The following is a 27744-nucleotide window of genomic DNA, read 5'->3' on the forward strand; positions in this document are numbered from 1 at the left end:
CCCGCTGGCGCGCCAGCCTCCGGCTCACCCCGAGCCACGCGCTGTCCACCCTTACAGTGATCACCCGGTTGCTGTAACAGTAGCCTACATTAAATGGCTGCAGCCCTCCTGCTGCCAGCTGTACACATCAACACCAAAAACAACAACAGCACAAGCAGCGCACAGGTTTTAAGCCGGTGAGGCATGATTGTAGATGCAGTGAAGGTGAGCCCACCTCATCTGCAGCAGCATCGCAGACCACGGCCCGCCACAATAATAAAGCATTTTTTATTTAATTATAAATAAATTATTTCTCCTAATTATGTCCTGGGTTTTAAGTAATTAATAATACAAAAGGAAAAATCACAAAAAACACTTAAGGTCATGAAAATTAATTGCGATTTAGCAATTCAATGAGGCATCCACCTGATTTATTGAAAAGTATCGGTATCAATATTGGTATCGGCGATACCGGCCCGTATTTACTTGGTATCGGATCGATACCAAAATATGCAGTATCGCACACCACTATTTTATACTGTTTTTAATCTGAAGAACACCTGGCCTTTTACTGCATCAGCCACTGGTATTTTCGATGGACAGGCAAATATTCTCTAGCTTTAGGTCATTTTGAAAGTTTACTGATAGCAGCTAACTCCCCAATGCCCGGCAGCAGAGTTATTGGGTTGTATCAGAGACCTGACGCACCATTCAAATGTTTCTGGGTTTTAAATGTTTGTGGATTTTGATTGGTTTTTTTTGCTTAATTTTGACAGGGGGATGTAGCATGGAGCGTTTCAGCCCATAGTTTGGTCAGTAACGTCACTGTACAGTCTACCTGCATCAAAACTTACTACCATTGACTTTTATTAGATCCATATTGCAAAGTGTGAACAGCACAATCTGCAGTTTTTAGGCAACTTAAAATCAATACATACGTTGGCAGTGCATTTCACTTGGAGCTTTATTAAACTGTGGAAAAGTGCAGCTAAATGGGTGTCAACATAAATAAAGCCTGCTTCCTGTTCTGACCCATAAAGAGAAACAGTTACCGTCAGAGTGTCTGTTTCTCTGTCTCTCAGCAAAAGTTTGCTCAATATTACGATTTTTTTTTGTTTGTTTTTTTAATAACATTTCAGTAGACTGCGAGGTGCCTTTCAGCACTGTTGGCTCTGCATGCTGAATACTAATCTGGTGAAAATGGCAAAGCTTGAAGCTACTGATGAACTGTAGCTGATTTAAAACTCGGAGAGCAAAACAAGTTGCGGCTTCTGCAGGCTTGATAAGACTCCTCATTCCTTTGCCTCGTTATACTTTACCTCCACCCACGATAACAAAGCATGAAGCCCTGCTGGAGCTGGGAAAGGCCTGCATAGCCTTGGGCGTGGGGCTTGTCAGAATACGTAGCTAATTAATTAGACAACAGAGCTACGAAAAGCTCAGAGGCTGCCTTTGCTTTATTTAAGGCTGCCTCTGAAGCCACTATGCTGTTTCTGCATCGCCGGTAATCGGACTCACAGACGGGTCATTTTCTGCGGTCAACACCGGCGAGGCTGAAGTAAACAAAACCCGTCACCTCAGGATGTGGTCGGATCAAGTATCCGTTTCCACAGCTGACTGAAAACATTCAACACTTGACCTGAAGGTGCACAAAACTGAAAATTCAAGACAGAAGAAAAAACCTTCATGATTCTGTCTACAGGACAGAATAATAATGCTAAAGTAGAGCTGATCAACTAATTGAATCCTGGTGTTTAATCTGTATATGAGTAGATTTTACCTTGTTGGAGAACTTGAGGTGAACTTCAGCCTCATCATGGAGACTCTTCTTAAGCTGAGTCCACGCTTCTCCAAGAGTCCTGAGAGAACATCGACGTGAAAGAAGTTAAACTCACAGATCAAAAGCATTGAACGGTTGGGTCAAAGTGTACAAACGAAGCAGATATAAAATGCATAATTATTACCTTAACAGCATAAAAAGCATAAACACTTTATTTATCGCTCTAGCAGCAGATTCTGTGCAGCAAAACAAATAATCCATACGTACAGAACACGAGCAAAGTTTCCAATAGTGGTCTCAGCTTTTATATAACAAAACAAAGAAAGTCCTCAAAGGACTCTGTGCAGACCTCAACAAAAACGAATTTGCTCGTTTAAGTTTAGCTTTTATTCTTTTCATCGTTAGTTTCTTCTTTTCAGCGTTAGCTTTTTACCCGACAGCTGTAAAAGGCTGATGGGGTATTGTCGTCACCCGCTCGGAGGAGGGAACCCAAGTTTGAGAACGATGTCACTTAGGATTGTCAAGGTGGACTGGCAGCTGCCAGTATTTTTATAAATTATACCAAAGGGTCATATTTGTCATGGCCATGTTATGTAGTGTGCTGTGAGCGGCAGGAGGAAGGACCCAAATGCAGGACTCTCAGAGGGCAAAAATTAAATTCAAAGCGGCAGCTTTGTTTGATGGGAAAACTCAAACATGAATATAAGGAAACTAAAATCAGAAACGCAAAGCACGAAGCACTAACTAGAAATCTGGGGAAACTAGAAAACAAAACTGAACAGCGAACTAGAAAGCTACCACAAACACAGAGGAGAAAACACAGCGTGGAGAGGATACAACGCAACACCTGACAAAGAGAAACACAGGACTTAAACACACCAGCAGGACAACTAGAGGATGGGGAACAGGTGGTAACACAGCTGGGACAAATCAGACCTAATGAGACAAAGGAAGCAAAGCAGAATACATAGACAAAGGACACAGACTGTCAAAGTAAAACAGGAAGTATAACACAGAGACCCGGACTTGACACTGAGACTGAGAAACAACTGACTGGAAAGACTGAGGGAACATGGAGACAAGACGAGGAACATGAGAAAGGCAAAATAACAGAAACCAAAATCCTAGGATAAAAAATATAACACAAGCAGAACCAAAACCCATGAATTACAATAATCAAAGAATATAACTAAAACCCACACAAAAACACTGGGTCACAGACCCAGTACTGTGACACAAAAAGCTCAGAACATAAATACAAACATGTGACAGTCTGCAAAAATCCAAAGCTTCTTCAGCCTGGTTGTGTTGGAAAATTTCACAAAACTGACAAAAGGTAGAACACACTTTTCTGTTTCCAAGTTACTTTCTTTTGGACTGTGTGTTAGGTTAAAAGTGCTTAGGCATAAAAAAGTAACTTTATGAATGTGTGTGCATATGAATGGGTGAATGAGGCTTGTAGCAAGAAAGCACTCAGATAGCTCAAATCGAGCAGAAAAACATTTTAAAAGTGCCAGCCCGTTCCTTTTTTTAGTCTTAGCTTTATACTGTCACTGAGAACAGATGTCAGCAGCCAATGAGAAGAAATTTGGTTTAAATATAGAGCGGCCACAAAAGTAGAGGAGGTAAAATGATCTCTTTTGTTCAAGTAGCTACAGCAAGCCCTAGTATAAGATACACTTGGATTATTTTAAACTATGAATCATGCAAAGCTTCTCTAGTCCCAGAAAGAAAACATGAAGCTGGAAATGAGCAGAATTTGTTACCATGTCTTTTCAGATGATCTTGAGATTGTACAAACAAAAATAATTATTTATATTCTATGTATATGTTTGACCTGATGCTTTATATGTTTGAATGTGGGGGAAATAAATAACGATCTGAGTGAGTTTGAAAAATTGGTTTGACCTCCTGCTGCCCTGTGAACATCCTACGACCGAACTGATCAATACAAGCAAAGGTCAGTCCAGAGCAAAGCAGTACATACTGATCAATCATGACATGAAAGCAGAGAAGCAGTGTGGGGAATGCTTATGGACTTACCTGATAATGTGGCATAGTCTGCATAGGCTTTAATGAATACTAGTAGTAGGGTACTTATTGAAAGAGTACTTCAGTCTGTTAGCAGGTATCGGTTTCTGTGTTATGGCTGCACCTTTAGCATTAGCTTAGCACTCTGTCTGAATATGGTCACTTCTGGCTACAAAACCCCAACATGAAGGTGGTCAAAATGCTAAAGTTGATGCTTCACGATAGTTGGTGACAACTGTTTTTATATAGAGCACTTGTAGCTCAGTCACATCAGAATAAAAAATGGACAGCAACCTCCATGCCACTAATAAAAAATTGTTCAATGCACAGTGATTGCATTGAACAATTTTGCTGCCAGAGACCAATTACCAGCCGAAACGGTGACAACTGGTCACCCAGACATTGAGGAGGCTGCATGCTCAACCTCCTTCAATTACAAGGCGTTTGCACAGGTTGCTCTATGGGAGGTAACCTGTCTCCTAACAGTCACTGTTTTTAGCATCAGCAATTTACAGCCATCAGCGTGTGTTTTGTGAAAAAATTTCAAGGAAATACACCACTTTGTCCTGTATTTGAAATAGACAGAAGTTTTAAGATCAGGTAGGCCTCAGTGGATGTTTTGTTTTTTAAAGTGTGCCGAAGCACTCTTGACTTTGGGAATGGCTGGCCTAGTGTAACTGTAGCATAAAAAAGAAACAAGGCACATGCTATGACTGTAGCACCTGTTCTATTAGTACCTACTCTGATCAACTCGCCACGGACGCTACGACTCGACACGGATCCACTGGTTTTCCACTACAATCTTGTACTACCTAACATGCCTGGTTGTCGTCACAGCAAGGCGTCTGAGTGTCCAGCAACGTCATTATTATGCAACACGAACGCTTTTAAAAAAGGTGGACGTCGAGGCAAGAATATACCTGCTACTAGGTCTGTGGCTTTTGTCAGACCTGGGGATCACGGCGTTGTTTTTATAGCCATCTTCCTTGTTTCCGGGTTTCAAAAATGGCAAATGGTTTTAATTTTCGTGAACGAGATGCTCTCATGACTCATCAAGTGATGCTACTGACCAGCCAATCGGTGGCATGCAGTCTGATGACGTCACATTTTAGTACCTGCTTGGATCGCTTTAAACCCCAGGTGAGCGGGTACTAGAAAAAGTACCTGGTCCCAGGTACTATGATCTAATGGAAAACCCTGAAAACTGTGTTGAACCGTGCTGAGTTGATCCGAGTAGGTACTAATGGAAAAGGGCCTCATGTGCATCTTCTATATACAGTGTGTGGTTTAGCAGCATACACCCCACAAAGAAAAGAGAAACACAAACCACTGGTAATGTAACACCAAATGCAGCAAATGCAAAGGCTATAAAATGAGTTTGTTTGCACACCTGATTTAAATAGTCTCTTTATAGTTCGTGTCTTGAGAAAGGAAGTCTCAGAAATACACATGTAACAGGATCAGTCACACAAATCTCAGAGTTCCCACCTCTCACTTGTAATCTTGTCACTGTGCTATCTTTGTAAACATCTTTGTGCTCTTAGTAAATATGGCCCCATGTCAGCAACGCTGTGTTTTTAAATCATTTCATATAATATTATACGCAAAGTGGTCACCTAAACTTCTTCACTGGACATTTTTCTTAATATCTCATTGAATTCTTTGATATTTGATCTTCAGGTTCAATTCAATTCAATTCAATAAACTTTATTGATCCCGAAGGTTGGCCCCGAAGGAAATTGTTTTTTTTTTCAATTCAATAAACTTGATAATTTAATGTAATACAGTTTTTATTAGTGTCTGGAAAGCAGTTAAAGTCCACCGTTCCCCTTGCCAAGCCTTTCCCTTTCTACCAACTGCTTCTGGGATCGACTCAAAGGCTGTCGTGTTATTTTGCCGACAGACAAACACGATGACAGGAGTCGTCTCTGAAAGCGGCATCAAACACAAACAGGATGAATCTATTTTAAAATCGTCCTATCTTTAGAAGCGGTTCTGGTGATTATTGAAACTGTCTCCTGTTTCGCAGAGGAAGCTTTTTGAGCTGCATTCACTGATTCATCTCACAGCTTCTGTTTACTGCACTCACCCTTCCTCCTGCGCTGCCAGGGGGCTGAGAGACAGCTTGGAGAGGTTCTTGGCATATTCCTCCTCAATCTTTATCCTGAAACACAAACAACAAGATGAGGAACTGTCAGCTGCCTGGCTCAAGGGAGGACAGACAGAAACAGCTTCAGTGAAGTGGAAGAAAATACTTTAACACGAATACTTTTCTGACAGGAATCTTAAAAAATCCAAACAGCGGGCACAGCTCTGACCCTTGTACACCGGCAGCCCGGCCGAGCTCTTGCTTTGCTTTACAGCAGTTCATTTTCAGAGCGACTCTTCACGCCTTCATTGTCAGATTTACTAATTTTCGCCCCGGGCTGCGTTCAGCCCCGGTAGCCGTGTTTGTGCCCTCTGTGATATTCACTACCTCACATTTACCGTCCACACCTGAGTAAATCTGTCACCCAAAGAAGGTCACCAGGCCCGTTCCTTGACTTAATGCCTTGACTTAATTCTCAAAGGCACCGAGCAACCCAGAGAAATGGGAAAAGGTCAGCTCCGAGTGGAAATCTTCCCAAAGGAACTGGGAATCTTGAGTCAATTCTAAGTATATTCACAGGAGATTCCTCATTCACTTCCCACGACGTGAATGGAGCTTTTGTTGGATAAGGTGGAGCTAGTTCTATAGGGAGGCGTGAGATCGGATGTAAAAGTTATTTGTGGTGCTTCTGACGTCCTGGTTCTGATTCAGTAGGAGGATTTTTCCCGCATACGAGAAAATTTGGCACACCCTCGTGTACTCAACCACAAAAGGCATTTTGTTTGTCAAATACCCAGAAATAACAGGAAAAAGCTCAGACTTCTCTTAAGGAAGGTAACACTGACTCTTTGTCTTAATGAAGATGTGGATCAGTCGTGCTAATGGTAACAGTGACCTCCCAAAGGCTCATTTTGAGCCCAGAAATATCCTGCTGAGATCTACAGCTCTCTAATAACAGAGTGAAGCCACACAGGGGAAAGTCTGGGATCATTTAACCTGCAACTTTACTTTATGTGGATTTAATGTGCTGCACATAATAAATTCATTTTAGGTATGCTTTCGTCGAAAAGCATACACATCATCCTACCAGGATAGACCAGGATAAGAGCTTTTCCATTTCTTACAGAGAGTGAAAAAATTAAATGCTTTATTACAGAGTTTTAATTTTGTTTAAATTTTAGATTTTTTTTTAAAGAGTTTCAGTTTAGTTTCAGTTTATTTTTAGTTTAGTTTCAGTTTTTAAGGTTTAGTTTACTTTAGTTTCATTTTTTGTTCAGTTTCACTTTTAAGGAGGTTTAGTTTCATTTTAGTTTACTTTAGTTTCACTTTTTAAAGCCGTAGTTTAGTTTGGTTTTGTTTCAGTTTACTTTTTGTTCAGTTTCAATTTTTAAGAGGTTTAGTTTAATTTTACTTCTGGCTTTTAAAAAATGTTACGTAGCTCATACGCTCATGCTATACCTCTTTGAACCACAAGTTCAAACAGAGACTCATTATAGTGTCAAACTTGGTTTAGTTAACTTTTAGTTACTGTAACAACCTTGGCATTAACTCAACATGTGTAAAGAACTCATGTTCCAATCACACTTAGCTGAAGACAACAACATTACACAACAGGTGTGTTTGCTGAAATATGAAATGATCGACTGAACTGGACTGTTAAGCAGGTTGTTCCACAGCGTTTGTTCTTGGTTTAAACCTGGACCGAGGGACCTGTAACAGCAGATGACTGTCCGAGACGAGGGATCTGGGTGTGTAATAACGCTGAGCCACACCACGTGAAGATTTTAAAGTAATTAATAAAATCCTACATTTGTTTCTGTAGCGAGTGTGAAGCTGGTTAAATTCTGCGAGGAATGGAGTGATGTGTTGCCTACATCCAGCGTTTGTCAGGAGTCTTTCTGCCGCGTTTTATACTAACTGTAGATGTGATAATGCTGTATCATTCAGACAAGCATAGAGTGAACTGCAAAACTCTTATTGGGAGGAAACGAGGGTGTGGATAAAGTGTCCAGTTACATTACTGGAAAGCACTGTTCTGTCCTCGGGTGTATTTCTAATCTGTACACAGCAAAACTGAAGAAGACTCCATGCTTCAAGCAGGTCGAAACTGAAATGTTGATCAAACACAAAGAACTGAATTTTAGAAATCTGAATATCAGTGATGCAGATTTTTCTTGCCTTAATAATCTGTAATCACCACCTATAGCATACATTCAACAGGGTGGAACGACCCCTGTTTGTTCAATTTAATTCAATTTAATTTATTTATTCAGCGTAAAAACACAACAGCAGTCGCCTTAGAGCGTTTTATATTGTTAAGTAAATACTGCAGTGATCCAGAAAAAAACCACAACAATCAGACAACCCTCTTTGAGCAAGCACTTGGCGACAGTGGGAAGGAAAAACTCCCTTTTAACAGGAAGAAACTGGTAGAAACAGGCTCAGGGAGGGGTGAGGACAGGAAGACGTACTGTGGAGAAGAGCCAAAACACAAAGTGGGTGTTTAATAGGGTGATAATGACCTACTGGTAGGAAAAAGAGACCAATGAGTGTGGAATTAATAAAAACAAATGCAACGACTGGGTGGATAAGAGTGGGTTCAGACGATCAGACTTTAGATGGATAAAAAATACTAATAAAGTCAGTGCAGACTACAAGACAATCGAGAATATGACCAGACTTTTCCATTAATAGCCTTGGTAATCCTTCCATTCATCAGCTTGGTTCATGACACAAAAATGTGGTTTTCCAGCTCCAGCTCTGGGATTATTTCTGACTCCAGAGCAGCTGTGTGTCTCAAACTCTTGTTAGTAAATTAATTCAATCTGCTGACACCAAACTGCTTTTCTCCAGCGGGGCCGAGCCGTTACCTCTCGTGGATAAACTCGGCCATCTCCTTCTGCAGCTGTTTGCCCTTCAGCTGCTTCTGCAGGAGAACCTCGAAGCCCGTCACCGACGTGGTGCACTGGGGGTCTTTCCTGTCGGCCTGAGGAAGAGGAGCGCATCATTCAGTCACAGCAACAATGAGTTCACGGACAGACAGTCCACTAACACCTCCTAGTTGTTTACATCTGAGAGCGTGTGGAGGACCGGGGCGGTGTTGTGAGGATGAGCTCCCGGTGTTGAGTCACAAACCATGCTCATGAAAGCGTGACTCACACTTGCATGTCAAGGAGGGCATGCGTTGGTGTGCGTGCGTCAGTCACCAGCGGGTGTGTGTGTGTGTTACATGTGTGTGTGTTACATGCGTGTGTTCCTTTTTTTTTTTTTTCTGAGCACATGATTGTCACACGAATGGTCGGGCCGGGATGTGTGGCGCTCGGCATCATTTGTGATGGCAAAAGAGGAACAGAAGTGTCAGATTCATGTCACACAGCAGGTCCGAGCAGCAGGTCAGCTGACAAACAAGACAAAACATCACAACATGACATCACAGGCCGCAAACGAAGAGCCAAACAGCAGCAGAAGACGCGGCAAGGGGACGAAGATTGGATTTCAGTCACTTAGACAGGCTGAAGGGTTTTTCTGTACAAATCTAATTAAGGATGGTAATGTTTGGAAAATTGCAGGAGCCACGGGAGAGACGTCATTTGTGTTTGCATGAAAACCGATAACAGGTTTTGTTAAATGAGAAGGAGAGTGCTGGATCGACATATTGACCGTTTTCTGTCAGCGCACATAATTTAATGTGAGCGTTTTGCTTTTATCTGCTTTTAGCAGCAAAGATTTGCTCAAATGGTCAACAAAAGGTGCTGACTGGAACAAAACAAATCCTTTGTTTAATGCTTGAAAAGGCTAGTTTATGTGCTAGGTAAGAAAAATGGAAAATCCAACGTCACATTTGCAAAGAAAACGTAATCACTTTACACAAGGAGCAGGGAAGAGCTGCATGGGTTCTCATGTCTGTATTTTCACCACAAAATATCAAGAAAGACTTCCTGGATTTTGTCTTTATGAAGTTTATCCACATTTTCAGCTTTAATGATGTTTAGATACCAAAATGTTCTAGTTCTGGATTCAGAACATCGAACACTGATTCAGCATTGATCCGTCATGTAAAAGACTCATGCTCTGTGTGGCTGGTTTTTCTATATTAGTGAAAGGTTCTTTTATTTGCTTGTTCAGTCTACACTTATTTCCATGTCCAGATGCTCCTTATGTTCCCAAAAATCAAACAAAGCAGTCAGCAAACCGTCCCAAATATTTCAGCTCCAATAAAATGATGGGTGTGGCTAAAAAACACAGATTGCGTGTGGTTGCAAATGTGGTTCCTGTCATCAAAGAAACCATTTCCAAGGTAAAGTCAGCACCCGATGGGCAGAGAAAAACACCGTCATATGGCTAATCCTACTCTTTGAAGGTCACGATGACCATAATTTACAGAATGGGCTTCACTTGTTGTTCAGTATGACATGAAACTCATTGGGAAAGTGTTTACTGAGCATCGAAATCGAGGCCTGTTTTCCTAAAGACTTTTATACAACCAGAAGACTTTTCCAACTGCAGGAGCTGCCCCCATGCTGTTTTAAGGTACTTCTACCTTGGCTTCATTCTTGGCAGCTTTCTTGTATATGAATAGATACATTTATGCTTAAACATTTGTTAAAATGGACTTCTAAAATTAAACGTTGTTTACATTTGAATCTATGAAGCCAAAGCTAAAGAGAGGAATGTACAAAGCTAAAAACAGCTGCTGCACATCACAAAGGTTTCCGCCTCTAAGACTGCTGATGCTGTCACAGGAAATGCAAAAATAAAGCCCAGGAGCGAGTCAGGACTCTGCTGCATCTCTGTGTTTTTGAGGAACTCACCCAGAAGTAATCGCAGTAGCTCCATTCGTCGGGCTTGAGGAGCTGCTGCTCCGGACCTTCTCCAGGCAGAGGAAAAGTCACGCAGTTTATCTGAAGTAAGAAACGAGGGGAGACAGAAAGGTGGTGAGTTATGACCCAACTGAAACAGAGCTGCTAAAGTGCTGCGGGAAGGAAACTAAATGTGGAAGCAAGCAAGGTTAGAGTTTTATCTGGATCATGTGCATGGCAGGAAAAAGGTCAGGCGTGAGTAAATGTATGTGCCGATGAGGAAGGTGACCCATGGATGCTTCAGGGAGGAGAGAAAGGAAGACTATCACTGAAAACAAAGAGAAAGCTTTTCTTCTGTATAGCTCAAATCTAACAAATTAACTTTGTAAACTTGACAATATGTAGTGTGAGAGATAAACACACCCAGCACTCAGCCTGAATACAGACTCCATGGTCCACAGCGTCTTCAATTACTCTCTGAGCTGCAATTATGTAATGTTCACCATCTGTGAGTCCTCCCTCCTGGCACTGCAAGATACCCTCTGTGCCATGTCAACCGCTGCTGCAAACTGCATGGGCATCCAGGCAGGCTGCTTCATCCGCAAACGCACAAAAACACACACTGACTCACAGTGTTTACAGCATGAGTTCACCACTGTACTGCTGTCACACAGGCTGGAGAGAAACAACATCTACCAGCTGCTTCTTTCTTTTCACTCCAGCATGTGAAATAAAAAGCAGGACAGGGCTCGTTTTAAGCAACACGATATCAGTCATGTGCATCCAGGTTTACCTCTCCAGCTGGTGAGCGATGCTTCAGGATTAAAGTCTGGGGTAGATTCAAAGCCAAGGAAGATTTATTCACAGCATACTCTGTGTAGTACCTATCAAACTAAATATAAAGCATCAAGCAGAATGCTCAAAAACAAAGCGGTACTTTTGCTATTATTGTGTGGGTGGAGCTCAAACCTGATTTGCTATCAGATCTGCAGAAGCCTGTAAACATGGGTCTCACACACTGCTGTTCGGGAAGTGGTTTATCTTTCACAGTGTTTTTCATATATTCAATGCTTCTCTAGTGCCAGTGTTTTAATGAAGACATTCCCAGAGTCAGGAGTGCTGCGGCTCACTTAAAAAAGAGAAGATCCCATGAAGCCAACATCATCTTAAATCTTCATTCTACTCAAAATGCAAGAGAAAGTGATGTATGTCCTTGAAATTGTTATTCAAAAAACATAAGCAACACAGGTAGTTGGTTATAAACTGCTAATGCTACACAACCATAAGACACAAAATAAACTTAGGTCAGAGTAATGAGTAATATTACAACCAACCAAAATCTTTAATTTACTTTTTAAAGTTAATTTATTTAGTAAATTCTTTTAAAGTAAACTACAGCCCACCTGCAGGACCTTCATGGCTGAAGAGGGTCCCAGCTCACACTTTGGGAATCACTGTTTTAATGGGTTGAAATGTAAGTTAAAAGATGGTTGTATGTAAGAGCATCCACAGTACAATAGATGGCCAGTTTAGCATACCTTGGATAATTCTCCTTTCTTAAATTTAGCATAACCAAAAAGTACAACATGGACTAGCAGATTGTCGCGGTTACTTGTAGCTTGCAAGAAAAATGGTGACTTGATTTGCCTGCAAATGTTTATTAACTAGAGGCAATAATGGAAAATGTGCTGCAACCAACACATTTAAAAATGCACAACTTTTGCATACAGTCTCGATTTCCTGTCTCTGTCATTGTTTCCACAGCTTCATTAATGCTCAGAGTGGCTCTCAAGTGTTTGTAGACAAGTCAGTGTGTTCCTGGGAAACTACCGTCCACTTTGGCCGTATCTACTACCAAGTAAAGCAATCACGTGAAGGTGTTTGATATCTAGTTGGAGAATCTCTGACCAATATTAGCTAGCATCAGCATATAAATGTGGCCTGTTAATCATTTCTCAAAACTCAACTGTGTGCCAGTCTGTACTCGTTTCCTTGCTAGTCTGTACTTTGTAAGTTAACACAGAAGTCTGGACTTCCCGAGAATGCGGCACGATCACTCTACAATTGGCACGGCAGTGTACTTGATGACATCACCGCCCCGGAGTTTTTACTGTCATCATCTCTTAATTGAACTGTGATTAACATTTGCAACTTGCCAAAATTTGCTTTTACGTATCATAATGTCGAATAAGCTTCATACAGTTAAGCACAATCACTACGACTGAAACACACGCTTAATCTCTCTATTAATAAAAACAGTATACATGTATGCCTGAATAAAAATAAACAGGTGACATGTTAGAACGCGTTTAATTTTTTTTTAGTAGACACTCAAAACTAACAGTAGACAGCTGGGGTTTGGAAGAGAATTGAGCAAATATTTAAAATAAAATTAGATTTTTGGAGCAGCCTTCAGGATCTCCACGTAACACATGCTGTTTTTGCTCCCGGTGAAATTGCTTCCTCCTGAATTTAAATATTTTTAATGTTAAATTTAATTCAGAGTCAGCTGTTTAATTAAGAACAGAACATTTTACATAAGGGGATATGACGGGTGAAATTCAAAATATGCTGACAGCTCTCCAAGTAAGACTTCAATATTAAATAAAACGATCCAGTTATGAAGCTTAACTTTAATCTCAGCCAAAGTTTATACAGTTACATTCTCGCCTGATAAATATCTTAAAAGTTTATTTTGTGACCCAGAAAGAGTAATATTTTAAACTATTTGGCCACTTTCCTCTGCCATTGCCGCATTTTTGGACGAAATGCAATTCTAGGATATTTGGCTACACAAGTCACCACCAATGCATGCTCGATAAAATGGGTGGAGCGAGAACACATCTGGGAATTTTGAGCGTACTTGGTTTGATGCGTACTTTGAATTGGAACAGTACTTGGTCTGCGACTGATGACGTATCACAAGTCCACGAGAATGCAAGTACACACAAGTACGCATTTTGAGAAATGGCCACAGTCTCCAACCAAATAAAAACTCACTTGCTAGCAGAGAAGCAAGCTAAGATTAGCCAGCTAACTGCTACATTAGGTAAACAGTCATTCATCTCAGTTGGCTATTCAGGTAACAATTAGCCCAATTCGCCACATTATTGGGTATTCTGTTTATGTAGGCATCTTGTCTCAAGGTCAGTTTTGACACCTAAAACCAAGAAGTATTTCTAGCCAATGTTAGCAAACACCAGGCTACTAGCATGACCAAATTGCTAAGATGGCTAAGAAATTTCCTTTTAATACAGTCGCAGAATCATTAAAAAGGATTAAAAGTTTGTTTTTTTTAAGTGTAAATGATCTCTACGGAACTGCTTAAAAAATAAACAACCAGGACATCATGTCAGAGTTTTAAGTATTCATTTAGAGTCTATATTTATTCATACCAGGGATTATGTACCCATTTTTAAAGCAGCTTTGTTTCTGGCCCCTACCATTTCTATCTTTCACTTGAAAACGGTTGCTCTTTAGCAACAATATATATATATATATATACATATATATATATATACTGTCTTTAACGATTGCCTCTTGCTGTTTTCTGCACTGTAGCTGTGGCCAAACACAATACCATAAGAGCAAACCAAAACAGTAAAGCCTTAGAGGCTGGACAAATACACAACGAAATAAAATTCACAATGAAGCTACACCAAGCTGATAACTATCTATTTTAGGGTCAGATGACGCCTGATTTTTAATGGTAAAATAAAAGTGCCATACTTTGTGTATGTATTGTATTATTACAAGCTCTCCTGTACAAGCCATGCAGTAGATTTATGACACAAACATCTTTATGTTGGAGGGCTCAACAGAGAAGGCGAGAAAGAAGTATAGAACAGTTCATTTTTTTAGATTTTCAGTATTTGTGACAGAGGAGCGTGAATCTTTCCTTATACAGGTATATTTCCACAAAAAACCTTGATTATTTTGCACTTAAAACTTCACCAACCCCAGCATGAATATGTAGTGGGCTTCCTCACTCTCCTCTCTTTGCCACTACAAACAAAACATCATAACAACTTCCAAAAAACAGAACGTAAAATAGATGAGTAATGCTCTTCTTCTCTTTGTTATATAATCGCTAAAATCCAGAGGACACGTTAATATGGCAAACTGCCAGTGAAACTCACGGTTATGGTAGCAAGCTAATAAACAACATTAACTCACAGTAGCACATTGTAATGTAAAGGAGCAGCGGTGTGATTTACTCTGTGTGCAGACCAGTCACTTTGTTCATTTTCTGCCTCAGAGATCATACTGATTGTCATGGGCACCAGATTTTCCATTACACTGGCTCCACATTTATCATGACTGTTGTTTATCTGCCTCTCACATCCAGCACAAAATGAGACCATTCATCTAAGGGAAGCCTGTCTGGCTAACTTACTTCTCCCTGATGGCTGCTTAGTGAGGTACTCTGGGGCTGAGAATAAAATATTAATATAGATTACCTTTATGCCACAGCGTGTGATAAATCCCACCGAGGCCAGTCTTGTGGGGGTGTTTGAAGTCCAGCCATCGGACTTCACTGTTTGAATTTAGCACAAAACAAAGCTGCAAGCTGTATATGAGTGTAGATTTGCTGAGTGAACTGGCACATTTAGTTCTCAGTCAGCATTCATAAGCATTCGCCCTCATGAGAGTTTAGTATCCAAGCTACAGGCAATGCTTATTTCATTACATATTTTTGTGTTTCTTTATTTTGCTGACGAGAGTCGGGGGGGAAAGAAAAATCCAGTCAAAGAACAAATGGTCCGTGAGAGACGTAAACCTGGCAGATGAACAAACAACTGAAACGCTCTCTTGCGAAAGTTCATTTTCGAGCAGCATATAGCACATTTGCTGCAAGACTTCACCTTCACAGCCGTACACAGGTTCACCATACTATAAACCCGCAATCAGTTTTTGTCTTTATTGTCTGTTAATATTGTTTCCAAGCCTGGGAGCAACCAGGAATGTTCTTAGTTTATTAGCTGATAAAACAGGAGACAAAACGAGGTTAATCATTGTTAATACAAATACTAAATGTAAGATACATTTAAAGCCATTAATCACATATACATGTTTAATATTTAAAACATGTTTTAGATGGAAGGTAGCTGAATTATATGGTGGCATTTACACCATTTGCACACACAGATGTTAGGCAGCATTGACACCGATTAATTTCAGGCTTCAACGCTCTTGCTTCTCATTCACTTGCATTGGATGATGTCACATGTTGCTGAACTGAATTATGGCTCCCTCGCTTCACTTTGCTCATGACAATGATACGGTAGCGTGCACAGGCATCAAAAAATGGGAGACTTTAGCTCGGCTAATACTAACTTTTAATTGTAGCTTGGCTAGCTTGCTTTTGATAAAGGCTGGTTGCTAGCATACTGCTGCAATCATAGCCTGAATGCAAATCACAGACTTGTCTATGAACACTATCCAACTCTTGGCCATACTGTAGTGATACTGAGCAAAGAGCAACACAAACCAGAAATGGAGAAGGTTTATTTTACTTTCAAGGTGAAATTTTCCATTTTGTTACATTTTTCAAGTTTTACTAGCAGTTAGCGCGTTTGTGTACTGTGTCAGTCTGCTAGCGACCAAAGCAATCGATTTCATCCAGTAACCTCCAAGAACGAATGATGCGGAACAGATGCTTTTCCCTAGCAACGGGAACTTAAGTCACATCCATTTTGGCTCTTGATCAATGTTCACACGATGCCACATGAAATATGAGCGTAATGATACCTAGCCACTTTATGAGAGCATATGTTAATTAGCTGAACTTTTCTGGCATTTACTTTTTCATCAGCAGACAAGATACATTTTTTTTCTTTTTCTTTTCAGAAATACTTAACATCTTCTGATAGTGAGCAAGCTTGGTAGCTAACTCTGATGAACCTTGTGAATCCTTTTCACGGTAACATGGCAAAAAATCTGGACCGTGTTTTAACTCTTCTTTCCATTTGTTCGGACCCAGATTGCCGCTTCTTCACTGAAACCTCCTCTGCAACGATGCCAGCTGACGTGGTACCGAGCACGTGCGGCCCAGCAACAAGTCAAACCACAGGCGCATGAATGTTTCATTAAAAATTCAAGTCTCAAAAATGATTAAATCTGATTGAAGATCCGATCGGTCAGATGCGGTGAAGGTGAAAACAAGGTTGCAAGGCGGCTGCTTCTCGTGTGTGAAGCCTCGGCGCCCCGCGAGGGTCCATTTTGCCAACAGTCATGGATGTGAGCGTCTCCATGACAACTGTGGAGGGGTTGTGTAACGTGAGGTGCACCACGACGAACAAAAAGACACCTCTGAGGGCCGACGTCACTGACTTACTTGTTATCACCTGTATTTTTTTCCAGCTGCTGCAGAGACATTTAGCGTGCATGACTGTCTTTTTTCTTCTTCCCAAGCATCAAGACTTCCCAGAAATTCCTCTTTTTTTTAGTGGAGAAGGAAAAAAATCTCTCCATGAGAACTCTTTGGATGAAGCCAAAGAACAACAATAGATCTACGGGCTGTGAAAGGCTTTGGAAAAGCAAACAAAGAGGAGGAAGAAATAATCTTCAAAACAGTATGTCTTCAGTGAATATCTGAATGGTTCCCCCCTCCCTCTCAAACCACCACCACCACTTTCTCCTATGGCGGTGTTTTCCATTTCAACACCCATTAATCAGTGCTATTGCCTTTGTCACCATGGAAACTGGACTTGCTGCATCTCTCTCAGGTCTGGTGGTGTTTTTCACAATAGCCAGACTGACGGCTCCCGTGGCTGCAGCAGGTCAGCGAGCCCACCGAGTGCAAAATCAGCCCCTCGCAAGACACAAAACCCACCTCTGTCTGCTTCTCCATCAACGCACGACCGCCTCACCGCTGCCCCCCACCACCCCCTCACCACAGCCGTCATTATGGACTGAGAGATTACATAACTGCAACTACTGTCTGAGTATCTTCACACAAAGCTACTGTGTACATTACAGAAAAAAAATCCCTGCAACGTGGTGAAGACCTCAGTTTCTACTCCGAGTGTGACCTGCAGAGGGTGATAACAGCTGGAGGAGACAAACACACACTTAATCTGACATATCATAAAAATACCAACAGGATTCTGCAGGCTCCTCACTTATCAGTCATTAAAAAAACACATCAGAGAGTCTCCAAAGCGTAAATTAATCTTTGACAGACATAAAATCAATATTATAGACTGAGGCCGCTCAAGTCAATGAGACCGATATGAGTGCGAGACTCCAGCACAGTGTCTTCATTCAGATGATTGAGGTATCCAGTATTGCAGGGAACCCCCTCACACTACTCCACAAGGACATGTAATGCATTATGATTTGAGTTTAACGTCAACAGATGGTAAAAAAAGAGAAAAAACAAGTGATTTGAACTTGATTGAGGTGCACGAGGAGCTTCAGCAGAGGATGCACAGATAGAGGCACAAAGAAGAAGAAGAGAAAGGATTAAGTTTCTCAGTACTCACAGTGATCTTGGTCTCCTTGACCTCCTTGATCTGCCTCTTGGCCGGCGAAACGGAGCCGGGGGGCTGCGGGGCGAGACAGGAGGGATCGTCAAAACTCTCCTCAGTGTCAAAGCTGGCTTCCATCATCATCCCTCTCACCTCCTCCTGCTTCTCTATTCTGGGAAAGCCTCACTCTCTCCTCTCTCCTTTCTCTTTCCCTCCACGCACCAAGGCTGCCAACGGTCTCACAAGCCGCGGAGTGAGCAGAGAGGAGTTGCGTTGCAGGAGGGGAGGGAGGGAGGTGTGTGTAGCTGCGGTGGGAAGGTAGCGTGAGGGAGGAGGAGGAGGGAGGCAGTAAGGGGAATTGGTGGCGGCTGTGGGAGCGTGACGAAGTCTAGCCTCTGGTTAATCTGCTGTCACATGAGTTTTAAGGTTGTAGCCCAATCACAACCTCACCTCCACACCTGCCTTCCCCTTTCACCTCACCCTCCTCACCCGGTGATGTCCATGCAGAAGGAAAGATAAAAGATGAAGAAACATCATTGAGCTAGTTCAGGGATGGAGGCACTGGAGGACGGGAAGAGGGGAAGAGAGGAAAGAAGAAAAAAGAGAGAGGACAAGGAGGCAGATGAGGAGAAAGGGGGGTATTTACATGATCCTTGCCCCATCTCCCTCCCCAGAGACCCAGATAGTGAGGGAGGAGGGAGCAGCGAGGCGTAGGTGGTGGTGATGGGGGTTGGCTTGATGGAAATGGCTGAATGATGATATTTAAGAGACAAATTACAACTGGGAGGAGGGGGGGGGGGGGAGAGAGAGCAGGAGGGAAAACAAGCAGCCAATGAGAAGCAGCGTCTCTGATTGTGTGTGTGTGTTTGGGAATGAGATGCATGCACATTTCAGGGTTAAGCGAGTGTTCAGACTCAGCTGTGTGTAAACAGTGTGTTTACACCGGCAGCTACATCGCTATCGTCTTCCTCACGTGACGCCGCTTCACCCGAGGCATTGAATGTAAAAGCTGCGCACAGAGCAGCTTCCCTGCCACACCTTCGTACAACACCCACCTGGTCCAACAACAACACCATCAAACGAGAACGACACCGAGGAGCGCGACAAACACGTTCTCACCTTGGCCGTGCAAAACATGGCGGCTGGCAGCTCTGACCGCAACAACCACCGTCCAGGTTTGGCGGGATCCGTGGGCCCGGCGCTCCCAGAGCTCCCAGTTTGAGCTCTGATTATTTGTTATTATTTTTTGGCTGGCCTCCTTCTTCACAAACTCTAACATGTGTCCAAATCTCAGACGCCCATATGGCCCAACTGTCCGTCCACCTATACTCTCCTGTGTGATCATGACACTGTATGCCCTCATCTGACTCGTAATTAGTCACGTGGGTTGGCATGTAATCGAAGTTGGCCCGGGTCCATCGGAGCTGCGGGAGCGGCCCTGCTTTCAGTGGAAAGAGAGCGCCAGCTTCCTTTGAAGTGGAGTCTTTTACAGGAAAACTGTGGCTGTGGTGATTTGGGTGATTGTGACCACAGAACAGCCTGACCAAAGTAAAGAGCGTGCTGTGAGTGCTGCTCGCTTTTTACAGAATGGAGGACGTGAGAAGACGCAATGCACCGTAAACAAAAACACGCGACTTTTTGGCAGTTCAGAGTTTTAGCAGCAAATCTGGGCGATGTCTCACTGACTTTAAGTATCTAGTATCCAATCCTGACAATCATTGCTAACGAGTAAGACAGCCAACAGGGATCATACTGTAATTCTTTGGGCAACAGGCAGTGATTCATGACTGCATAGAGGTTCTAGAAAAAGCATAAAAGCTTCTAAATACTGAACTCAGAAGGTTAGCTTTTACATTTTTATGTGCAACAAATGTGCAACAAATGAGCGAGCATTCAGCTATTCTTAGTAAATATATCTTCAGAGAAATGAATTCCAAGCGCTCAGATACCAAGGTTACATTCTCAGGCTGTGTTGTTATTATCCTAAAGCAATTTCAAACAGTTTTAACCTGAGAACAGCTGCAGTTTGTCATTTCTGAGAAACCTTCAAACCTAAACTTTGCCTCCCAAAATGACTGTGATCACCTCATGTTTCAGTTTAAAGTAATAAAGAGAGGGAATTTTAGGTTAATTTCTTCCTGATTTCGGAGTCTGTTTCCTGCTCTGTACCTTTTCAAACTATGCTATAAAAGAAGATGAGACTGGAATAATTACATTTATCAGCATTAATGAGGGTGAAAACCTTTGTGGCTCTAACAGTAAATTATTTTTTGACAGCTAAGGAAAATCTACATGTAAGTGATCTTTAATAGACACGTGGTGCACTCAGTAAGAAAACTGTCAGAGTGGAGGATGCTTTTAGTAAATAGAAAGCAGTCTTAGTACTTCTGATTTAATCTATTTATAGCTTATGAGTTGCTATTAATTTAGAGACCTTGCATGAAGATGATTTGTATGAAATCAAACTTAATTTTGGTTAATGATTGTTCAGTTTTATCAACCAGTCACCAGTGACAGGGTGTCAGATGCTCAAATTTGAGATACTGGTTGGTTAAAATTATTATTTTTATGTCTATTTAAGCGTTGTATAACAGTATGTTTGCACTAAGTACCGCAGCAATTTCCTAATGTTGTAAACCTGCTCAACATTTGGCAATAAAACCCCTTCTGATTCTGATTCTGATTCTGAAAAGACGAATGCATTCACCCTGTGAGACTGTGACTGGTGATGGCAGGTAACCCTGATGTTGGGTTTGGGGAAAAAACTGATGTAAGCCAACTCCAAAGAAATGGATATTTTTATTGGACGAGAAAGTGGAAAGTGGAGAGGAGACTTGCTTTGATTAAAATGTGACCACACCATAAAGATAATCATCATCATCTGCTGTTACTTCAGACTCAACATCATCGTGCGCCTCTTTCAGCTTACCTGCTTGTGCATCGCAGGTTTCCTCAGAGAAACATTTGCGACCTCTGCAGGCTGACCTTTCTTTGTGCCACTGTGGCATCCATTGGCTGAAGAAAAGCAGATAATTACTCACGTTAGAGTTTTAAGTATTTTTCAGCACTGAGTTGACAAAACAAGCAGATGGTAAGTGAACGAGTGGACGAGTTACGTCCTGACATGCAGAATTTCAGAACAAGAAAAAACCCCAAACTATTTTGAAATAAACAGCTTAAATGTTTAAATTTCATGGGAGTAAATAAATAAAAAGTGCCTTTCCTGCTAAAGTTTCATACGATTGCCTGAGGCTCCTGCAGATTGCTTGTGGAAGCCACAAAGGTTTGTAAACACATGTTGGTGCTATTGTAGCTGTTTTTCCACAAGCTAACATCGCCTTTTTGTGTCAGACAAATTAAACTGCAGCTGTGTTTCAATCCTTTAACGTTAGCAGGGATTTATATTGTGATCCGGAGGATAGAGAATACCTGGGAAAGATGCATCAGTTAGGGATTCTCTTTTCACCATAGTGCCCCCTTGTGGACTAAGTAAAACAAAGCAATCTTGTTTATGGCATCATTTGATTTACTTTAGTTGGATTTGGTCGCCATCCATCCAAACATTGTTAGCCAGTCACAATAAAGCCATAGATGTTATCTCAAATTAAACACAAAGGCAGTGAACAGGGTCATCTAGGGTCATCATCTACTAATTTTACCCTTGTTGGTTTATACATGAGAGAAATAGTAAAAAATAACTGATGTTTAGCCACAAATACCTTTTATAAATAGTGACACTAGAAAAACTACAGCTAAGTTTTTAAATTAAAAAGTAAACTTTTATAATAAAGGCACACATCCTTGAAACATTCAGTTTTCTTTACAGGCCACGTCCAACTAAAATAAGACATAAACTCTAGAAACAACCCAAAATATCATGTTAACTAGCTGCTGATTCAATAATTCATTGAATAATTCAACAATCAGTGTGACACTGAGTATTTTTTACTACTACAGTGTTCTAATTTCACATTGGTACAGTGTGGTCGTGTCCTCAGACTCACATAGAAAAACATATTGAGATATTCATAATCTGGGCCCTCGGGGTTCACAGCTCTGTAGCGTGTCCCTGGTTTCATCCTACAGGCCCATAATGGTTCCTCATTTCTTTGTGATTCATGAGCTGTCGGCTCGTTGTATATCAAACCGGCCATCTCCAGCTCAAGGTAAACACGTGAGCCTGGCAGAGCGTGACCCCCGAGGCCACGCGTCACAGCCGGGGACGCTGATCGGATCAGGGCCCCTCCAGGACACTGAGGCCTCTCCAGAAATAGAGATGAACGTCACTTTACTCAGAAGGGCTCTAAAGAATCCACAACCCTCGGTGACCTTTGTCAGTGACCATAAAATTGAGTATTGGCAGGTTTCTGATCCATGTGGTTTGGACACAAAAGAGCAGAGAGGACCCTGTGAGGCTTTCTGTTAAGAAGACAGCTTCAGGGTGAAAGTGGGACTCTTGAGGATTTAAGCAGAGACTGGAAATGTCTGAAATTTCTGAAAATACAACAGATCGACTAATTACTTAAGCTCATTAATAAACTAATTTTCTCGACTTTCAGTGTCGAGAAAAATAGTTTATGTTGACTATTTCTCACTGACTGACCTCACAAGAACAGCATGAAGAGAGCCAGAGATTAAAAATAACCAATAATTAAATGCAGAGACGTGAGAGAAAAAAGGCAAATGAAAAACACTCAATGCATCATGGGAATCCCCAGCAGCCTAGACCTATTGGAGTGTATCTAAGGGAGGATTCAGAGTCCAGAGTCAGTGTCTGTCTCCAAAGTCCAAGCTGGGAGCTGGTTCCACAGAAGAGGGGCCTGAGAGCTGAAGACTGCCTCCCATTCTACTTTTAAACACTCTAGGAACAACAAGTAAACCTGCAGTGTGAGAGCGAAGTGCTCTGTTGGGGTGATATGGTACTACGAGATCTTTAAGATAGGATAAGGAGTTTTTATGACAACACGCCTGGTACAAAAATCAGATTTTTTAAAGTCACAGTGAAGAGAAACAGAATATGTGAGCAGGAATATTTATGAGTAATGTTAAAATGCAATAAGCATAATGCAGCACGACTGCCTAATGTAGCCAACAGTCCAGTATGGTTTAATATGATATGCTACATTTAGGTAATCACACATCGGCCAACTACCTTGCAGAGATGACAGTCCACAAACACGTGCTCTTAGACTGTGTTTTCTCATTTGATCTACCGCAAAATAAGAAGTTCAGAACATGAAAGTTGTCTTGATGCATGCTCAATCATCCAGGTACATAAATCTCCAAACATGAAACATGAAACATGAAAGTTGGTTCCAACTGAGAACCATAAAACATCAGGACCTGAAGCAAGAACTATTTATCAGACATATTTTTTCCACTGATATGGCCTCATTGCCAATTTCCGTTTCCATGAACTCCAGAAAGTCACGCAAAATTGCTGCGACCAAAGTTGGAAGCAGGAATATCAGCAGCTACGGGAAGGACTGCTGCAAGAAAATCAGCAATTTCCAAATTCTTTGCAGCATGAAATTGCTTCTCACGATGATTAGAGAAAAGAGAAGTAAATAAAAAGCAAACAAAAGAAAACACAATCTGTGTTAGCTGTTACAACAAACCTAGAAACTCAACAAAGCAAGGACTCAAAACAAAAGCAGGAAAAGCCCAAGGAACACTTGGAGAGTGAACACACAGAGTGTAACTTTACAGACTGACGAGGACAAAGGGAAAAACGAGAACATGTATACATCCAACAACAGAAGGTTGATTACAGAGCAGACCCAGGTGGGAGCAAAAAGAATAAAATCAGGAGTAAAACCAAAAACAACACATAAGAAAACAAACCTGTAAAGACAGAAAAGACAAATAACAAACATGGAACCGTGAAAACTGACGCTAAACAGAGAATATATCTGGGACCACGTCGCTAGCTGTGAAAACGAGGGGATGACATTTTCCAGAAGACATGAAGGCAGACCTGTCTCAGCACCGGCACTGCATCAGGGAAAAAGAGGTAAGCCTGTACTGTATGTCTTCATAATATCCACAAGTGTGCAACTTATACTAAAAAATACAGTTTTTTCAATACGAAGTCTGGCTCAGAGGTAAACTGGAGGCCCTCTAGTTTCTCAGGGAGCACCCCACCTGTAGGAGCAGAGCATCTCTGGTGGAAAAGCAGTGATGGTTTTCAGCGATGGCCTCGTGCAGCTGCTGTGGGAGAAAAAGCATCTGCACACCTGCTTACCAGGAAACATCTCTGATTCTAGCTGATCAGCACAGTCTCTTTATTAACTAAGGAGACAGCCTCAGAAGGTGCATGTTTATGTATCTGTTGTCCTTAAACGCGTGTTAGGCAGCTCCGTCTTATCTTCTTCCCGTTGGATGCCATGCTGTTATTTCTCCCTGCCTGCTCGGACCAGCTGCTCAGATCCCTGGTTTCCTGTCCAGAGGTTAAAGTCGACATCCGGGCGGCTCAGATCTGAACCGGGCCTTCACTAAACGTCTTTCTCTCTGAGGAGGGATCGCGCTTGTCTGGTTAAACGCTGACAAACTCCCCTGCAGCTGACTGCCTCCCCGGTTGTTCTTCCTCTAAGTGTGTTTGGGCCACATGCCAGCACAAAGAAGCAAACCATCTGCTATGTGCAAAGATGTCGTTAGCGAGGATGCTGGCAGCGATGGAACATAATAAGCCACTCATTAAGAAAGTGCAGGATTTCCTCTCGTAGTGTTGGATGTGCTTCACGATAATGTAGCAGAGAAATGTATTACAAGAGATTTGTCAAAGGTTCTTTAAGAGCCTTTTGGGAAAATGTTACAGAGTCTGTGGAAAAATGATTAGTATTGTGACACATTTAGCTGAAGGAACATGGTCTTAGCATAATAAGCAGATTAGCACTGATGATGAATGATTGCCAAAAGGCTTAATATGTCTGACTGGATAAATGTTGAAAAATTAAGTTATAACCTGTAGCTCCAAATGCAAATAACCCCAGTGATGGAAGGAGTTTACACACCGAGATGACACTCATCAGCTTGTTTTTGTCTCTCTTGGTCATTCCTAACCACACAAACCTCCTTTCTCATTTCTTCAGCGCCTATTTTCTGCTCTAGGTGCTCTTATTTTGTTTTCTGTGTGATTGTGCCTTTTGGAATGCTGTCTAAAAATGGATGACTAGGATGATGAAGGCCAAGTTTTACCATATGGTGAGGAGTTCTGTGGTGCCAGCGGTCTCTGTGGGGCTTCAGCTGACGAGGACGGACGTCGCCATGTTGTTTCTGGAACGATATAAACAACAGGAAGGAGGACAGCGTGGAACGAAGTCAAAACAAAGACAAAAACAGAACTTGCTTTAACGTGAATGTGCGGGGCAGCTTCTCACTCACTGTTTCACACTTGTTCAAGATTAAGGACAGAAACAGCTTTATAGAGACTTCAGGCGTATAAATATGAAGCACAATATAGCACAGAAAGTTGAGGACGCCTTATTTGTTGGTTTCAAATTCATGAACGGTAACTCTGGAAAATCTAGACAGTCAGTAGATGCCTTGTGAGCAAACATTTGATGACAGTGGGAAGGAAAAACTCCCTTTTAACAGGAAGAGACCTCCAACAGGCTCAGAGGGGGGAAGCCATCTACTGAGACCAGCTGGAAGATGAGAAGAAGGGAAAGAGAGAAAAGAGCAGTACAGAAAGCCAAGGACAACACAAACTGTGGGAGAGACGAGAAAGTGAAAAGAAGTCCTGCAGCATGACTGAGGGATAGTTCAGGGTCACATGATCCAATCCTAACTATCAGCTTTACCAAAAAAGAAAGTTTGAAGCCTCATAATAAAAGTAGACAGGGTGTCTGCCTCCCACTTTTAGAAACTCCATGAACCACAAGCCTGCAGTCTGAGAGTGAGGTGCTCTGTTACAATAATATGATACCATGAGAGATGATGGAGGCTGATCAGGATGTTGCACGAGGAAAGCAGGGTTTTATTAAATTTAAATTCTGCATTTAAGAGGCAGCCAATGAAGAATCATCCGCCCGATGTGCTAGCACAAAAGATTTTTCTAATGTCATGGTGACCTTGTCAGCAGAAGTTGAATTAATCCACCGTTTCTTCTGTTGCATGAGTGCATGAAGACTCCACCAAGCAGCAGGTTATATGATTGGTTTGTTCTGTTTGTTTGCAGGATTACTAGAGACGCTGTGGAGTTATGGCTTATAAGTAATTAACTCTCAAACCATTTTTTCATTCTTTTCTGCAGCGGCAGAGGACAAAATTAAATTGTTCATGCAGCATCTTCACAAATATAAAACTGAAATTAAAAAACAGGGCGACATTGTTATGAATTTCTCCAAAGAGTATCACAAGCTAATTCAGATCTTTCTGCTTCCAGAACTTGAATCATGCACAGAGGGAAGTTTCACTCTTGGCTGAGTCTCTGATTTTGTTTTTGCTCTTGTGGCAGCAAAACAGTCGGGCTCAGGACTGCAGGTCTGTGTGACCAAAGCAGCCCAACGGCCAATAAAAATGTATGTACAGAGAGCATGTTCGTGTGTGTACATGTTGGTGTAGAAATAATTTGGTAAGATTTAAATATTAAAATTTTATTTGAAAATGTGGATTCCTGTTTATTTTATCAGGATTTTTTCCTTTTTGATTTTCAGACCTCATCTCAGCACAGAAAAGCTGTTTAGTACTTTAAAGTGTTTTTTTTTTTTTTCAGACATCAGAGAAATGATTGCAGATAAGGGCAAGAGGATAAAGGAGAAGTGTTTGTTTCCTGAAAAATGCAATAAAAAAATTAGACTGTACTCATCCATGTATGCAATCCTTTTAGGTGCCAAATGCCGTTCTGGATAAATTTCAGCTCGCTTCCTGTAGTTTAGCCGTTTATCGTGCATCAATCATTCCACTTAGCAGAGCAGGAAGTCCTTTACGCTGCAGTAACTGTGGGTGAATTAGTGTCGGTCCTTATGTGCAATCAAACAGCTTCTTCTAAGAGAAACACTAAAGTGTGGATTAGGAGTGATATTCAGCAGCAATGTTACTGTTGTGGCAAGAAAGCTACATACAAATAGGCATGAAAAGCTTAAAGTCAAGAACTTCTAAAATCTGTTATTGCAATGAGGACATTTTAACTCATAAACAAAGTCACTGGATATCACATTGCATAATGTATTTATTTGTTATACTTAAATTACACCTACTAATTTAGTTAGACACTGAAGAACAATATTTTGGTTTTGTCCTTGTGTTACTGCTGATGTGTTAGAGCAATGCTCCTGCTGTTTCTGAGTGACTGTGAGCATGTTGAATTACTGAGGCCCAAGAGTGAAATTATGGGGAAGTCCACAAGTGTAGTGAATGTTTTCTATTAATATCAGTGTTTATTAAATAATTATTAAATAATTATGTCTTCTCAAAGGTCTTAGTAAATGCAATTTTGTGTCTTCCTACTATACACAGGTTGCCCTTTGGTGTTGGCACCTCGAGGTTCTGAAAGCTCCTTGGTTAGTTTTAGGCAATAAAACCTTCTCAGTTACACAGAACAAGAGACTGGTCAACAACCTCCTTCCGCTTGCTACTTGAAATCGTATCCCC

The 27744-nt window shown here is 41.5% G+C and overlaps 1 protein-coding gene and 1 long non-coding RNA gene across 7 annotated transcripts in view; both read right to left on the reverse strand.

Moving 5' to 3' along the window:
• gas7a (growth arrest-specific 7a) overlaps positions 1-27744 on the reverse strand; it is a 54123-nt gene that overhangs the window by 17106 nt on the left and 9273 nt on the right. For 2 of the 6 annotated variants that reach the window (XM_005469045.4, XM_005469046.4), the window contains exons 3-9: positions 25348-25425; positions 21080-21165; positions 18166-18228; positions 10691-10780; positions 8750-8865; positions 5880-5954; positions 1760-1838 (exon numbers count right to left, since the gene is read on the reverse strand). In XM_005469045.4, the coding sequence (XP_005469102.1) occupies positions 1760-1838; positions 5880-5954; positions 8750-8865; positions 10691-10780; positions 18166-18228; positions 21080-21165; positions 25348-25425 (587 nt within the window). Of the gene's footprint in view, positions 1-1759; positions 1839-5879; positions 5955-8749; positions 8866-10690; positions 10781-18165; positions 18894-19269; positions 19516-21079; positions 21166-24394; positions 24420-25114; positions 25221-25347; positions 25426-27744 lie in introns of those variants that run through there. The other 4 variants (XM_025906446.1, XM_025906447.1, XM_005469047.4 and 1 more) reach the window with 4 other exon arrangements.
• Positions 10787-16663, reverse strand: LOC112846629 (uncharacterized). Its single transcript, XR_003219695.1, has 3 exons — positions 11648-16663; positions 11472-11570; positions 10787-11271 (listed from the first exon to the last, which is right to left on the reverse strand). It is a non-coding gene; the product is annotated as an uncharacterized LOC112846629 (long non-coding RNA).

The sequence above is a fragment of the Oreochromis niloticus genome, linkage group LG4, assembly GCF_001858045.2.
Source record: "Oreochromis niloticus isolate F11D_XX linkage group LG4, O_niloticus_UMD_NMBU, whole genome shotgun sequence".
Lineage (NCBI taxonomy): Eukaryota > Metazoa > Chordata > Actinopteri > Cichliformes > Cichlidae > Oreochromis > Oreochromis niloticus.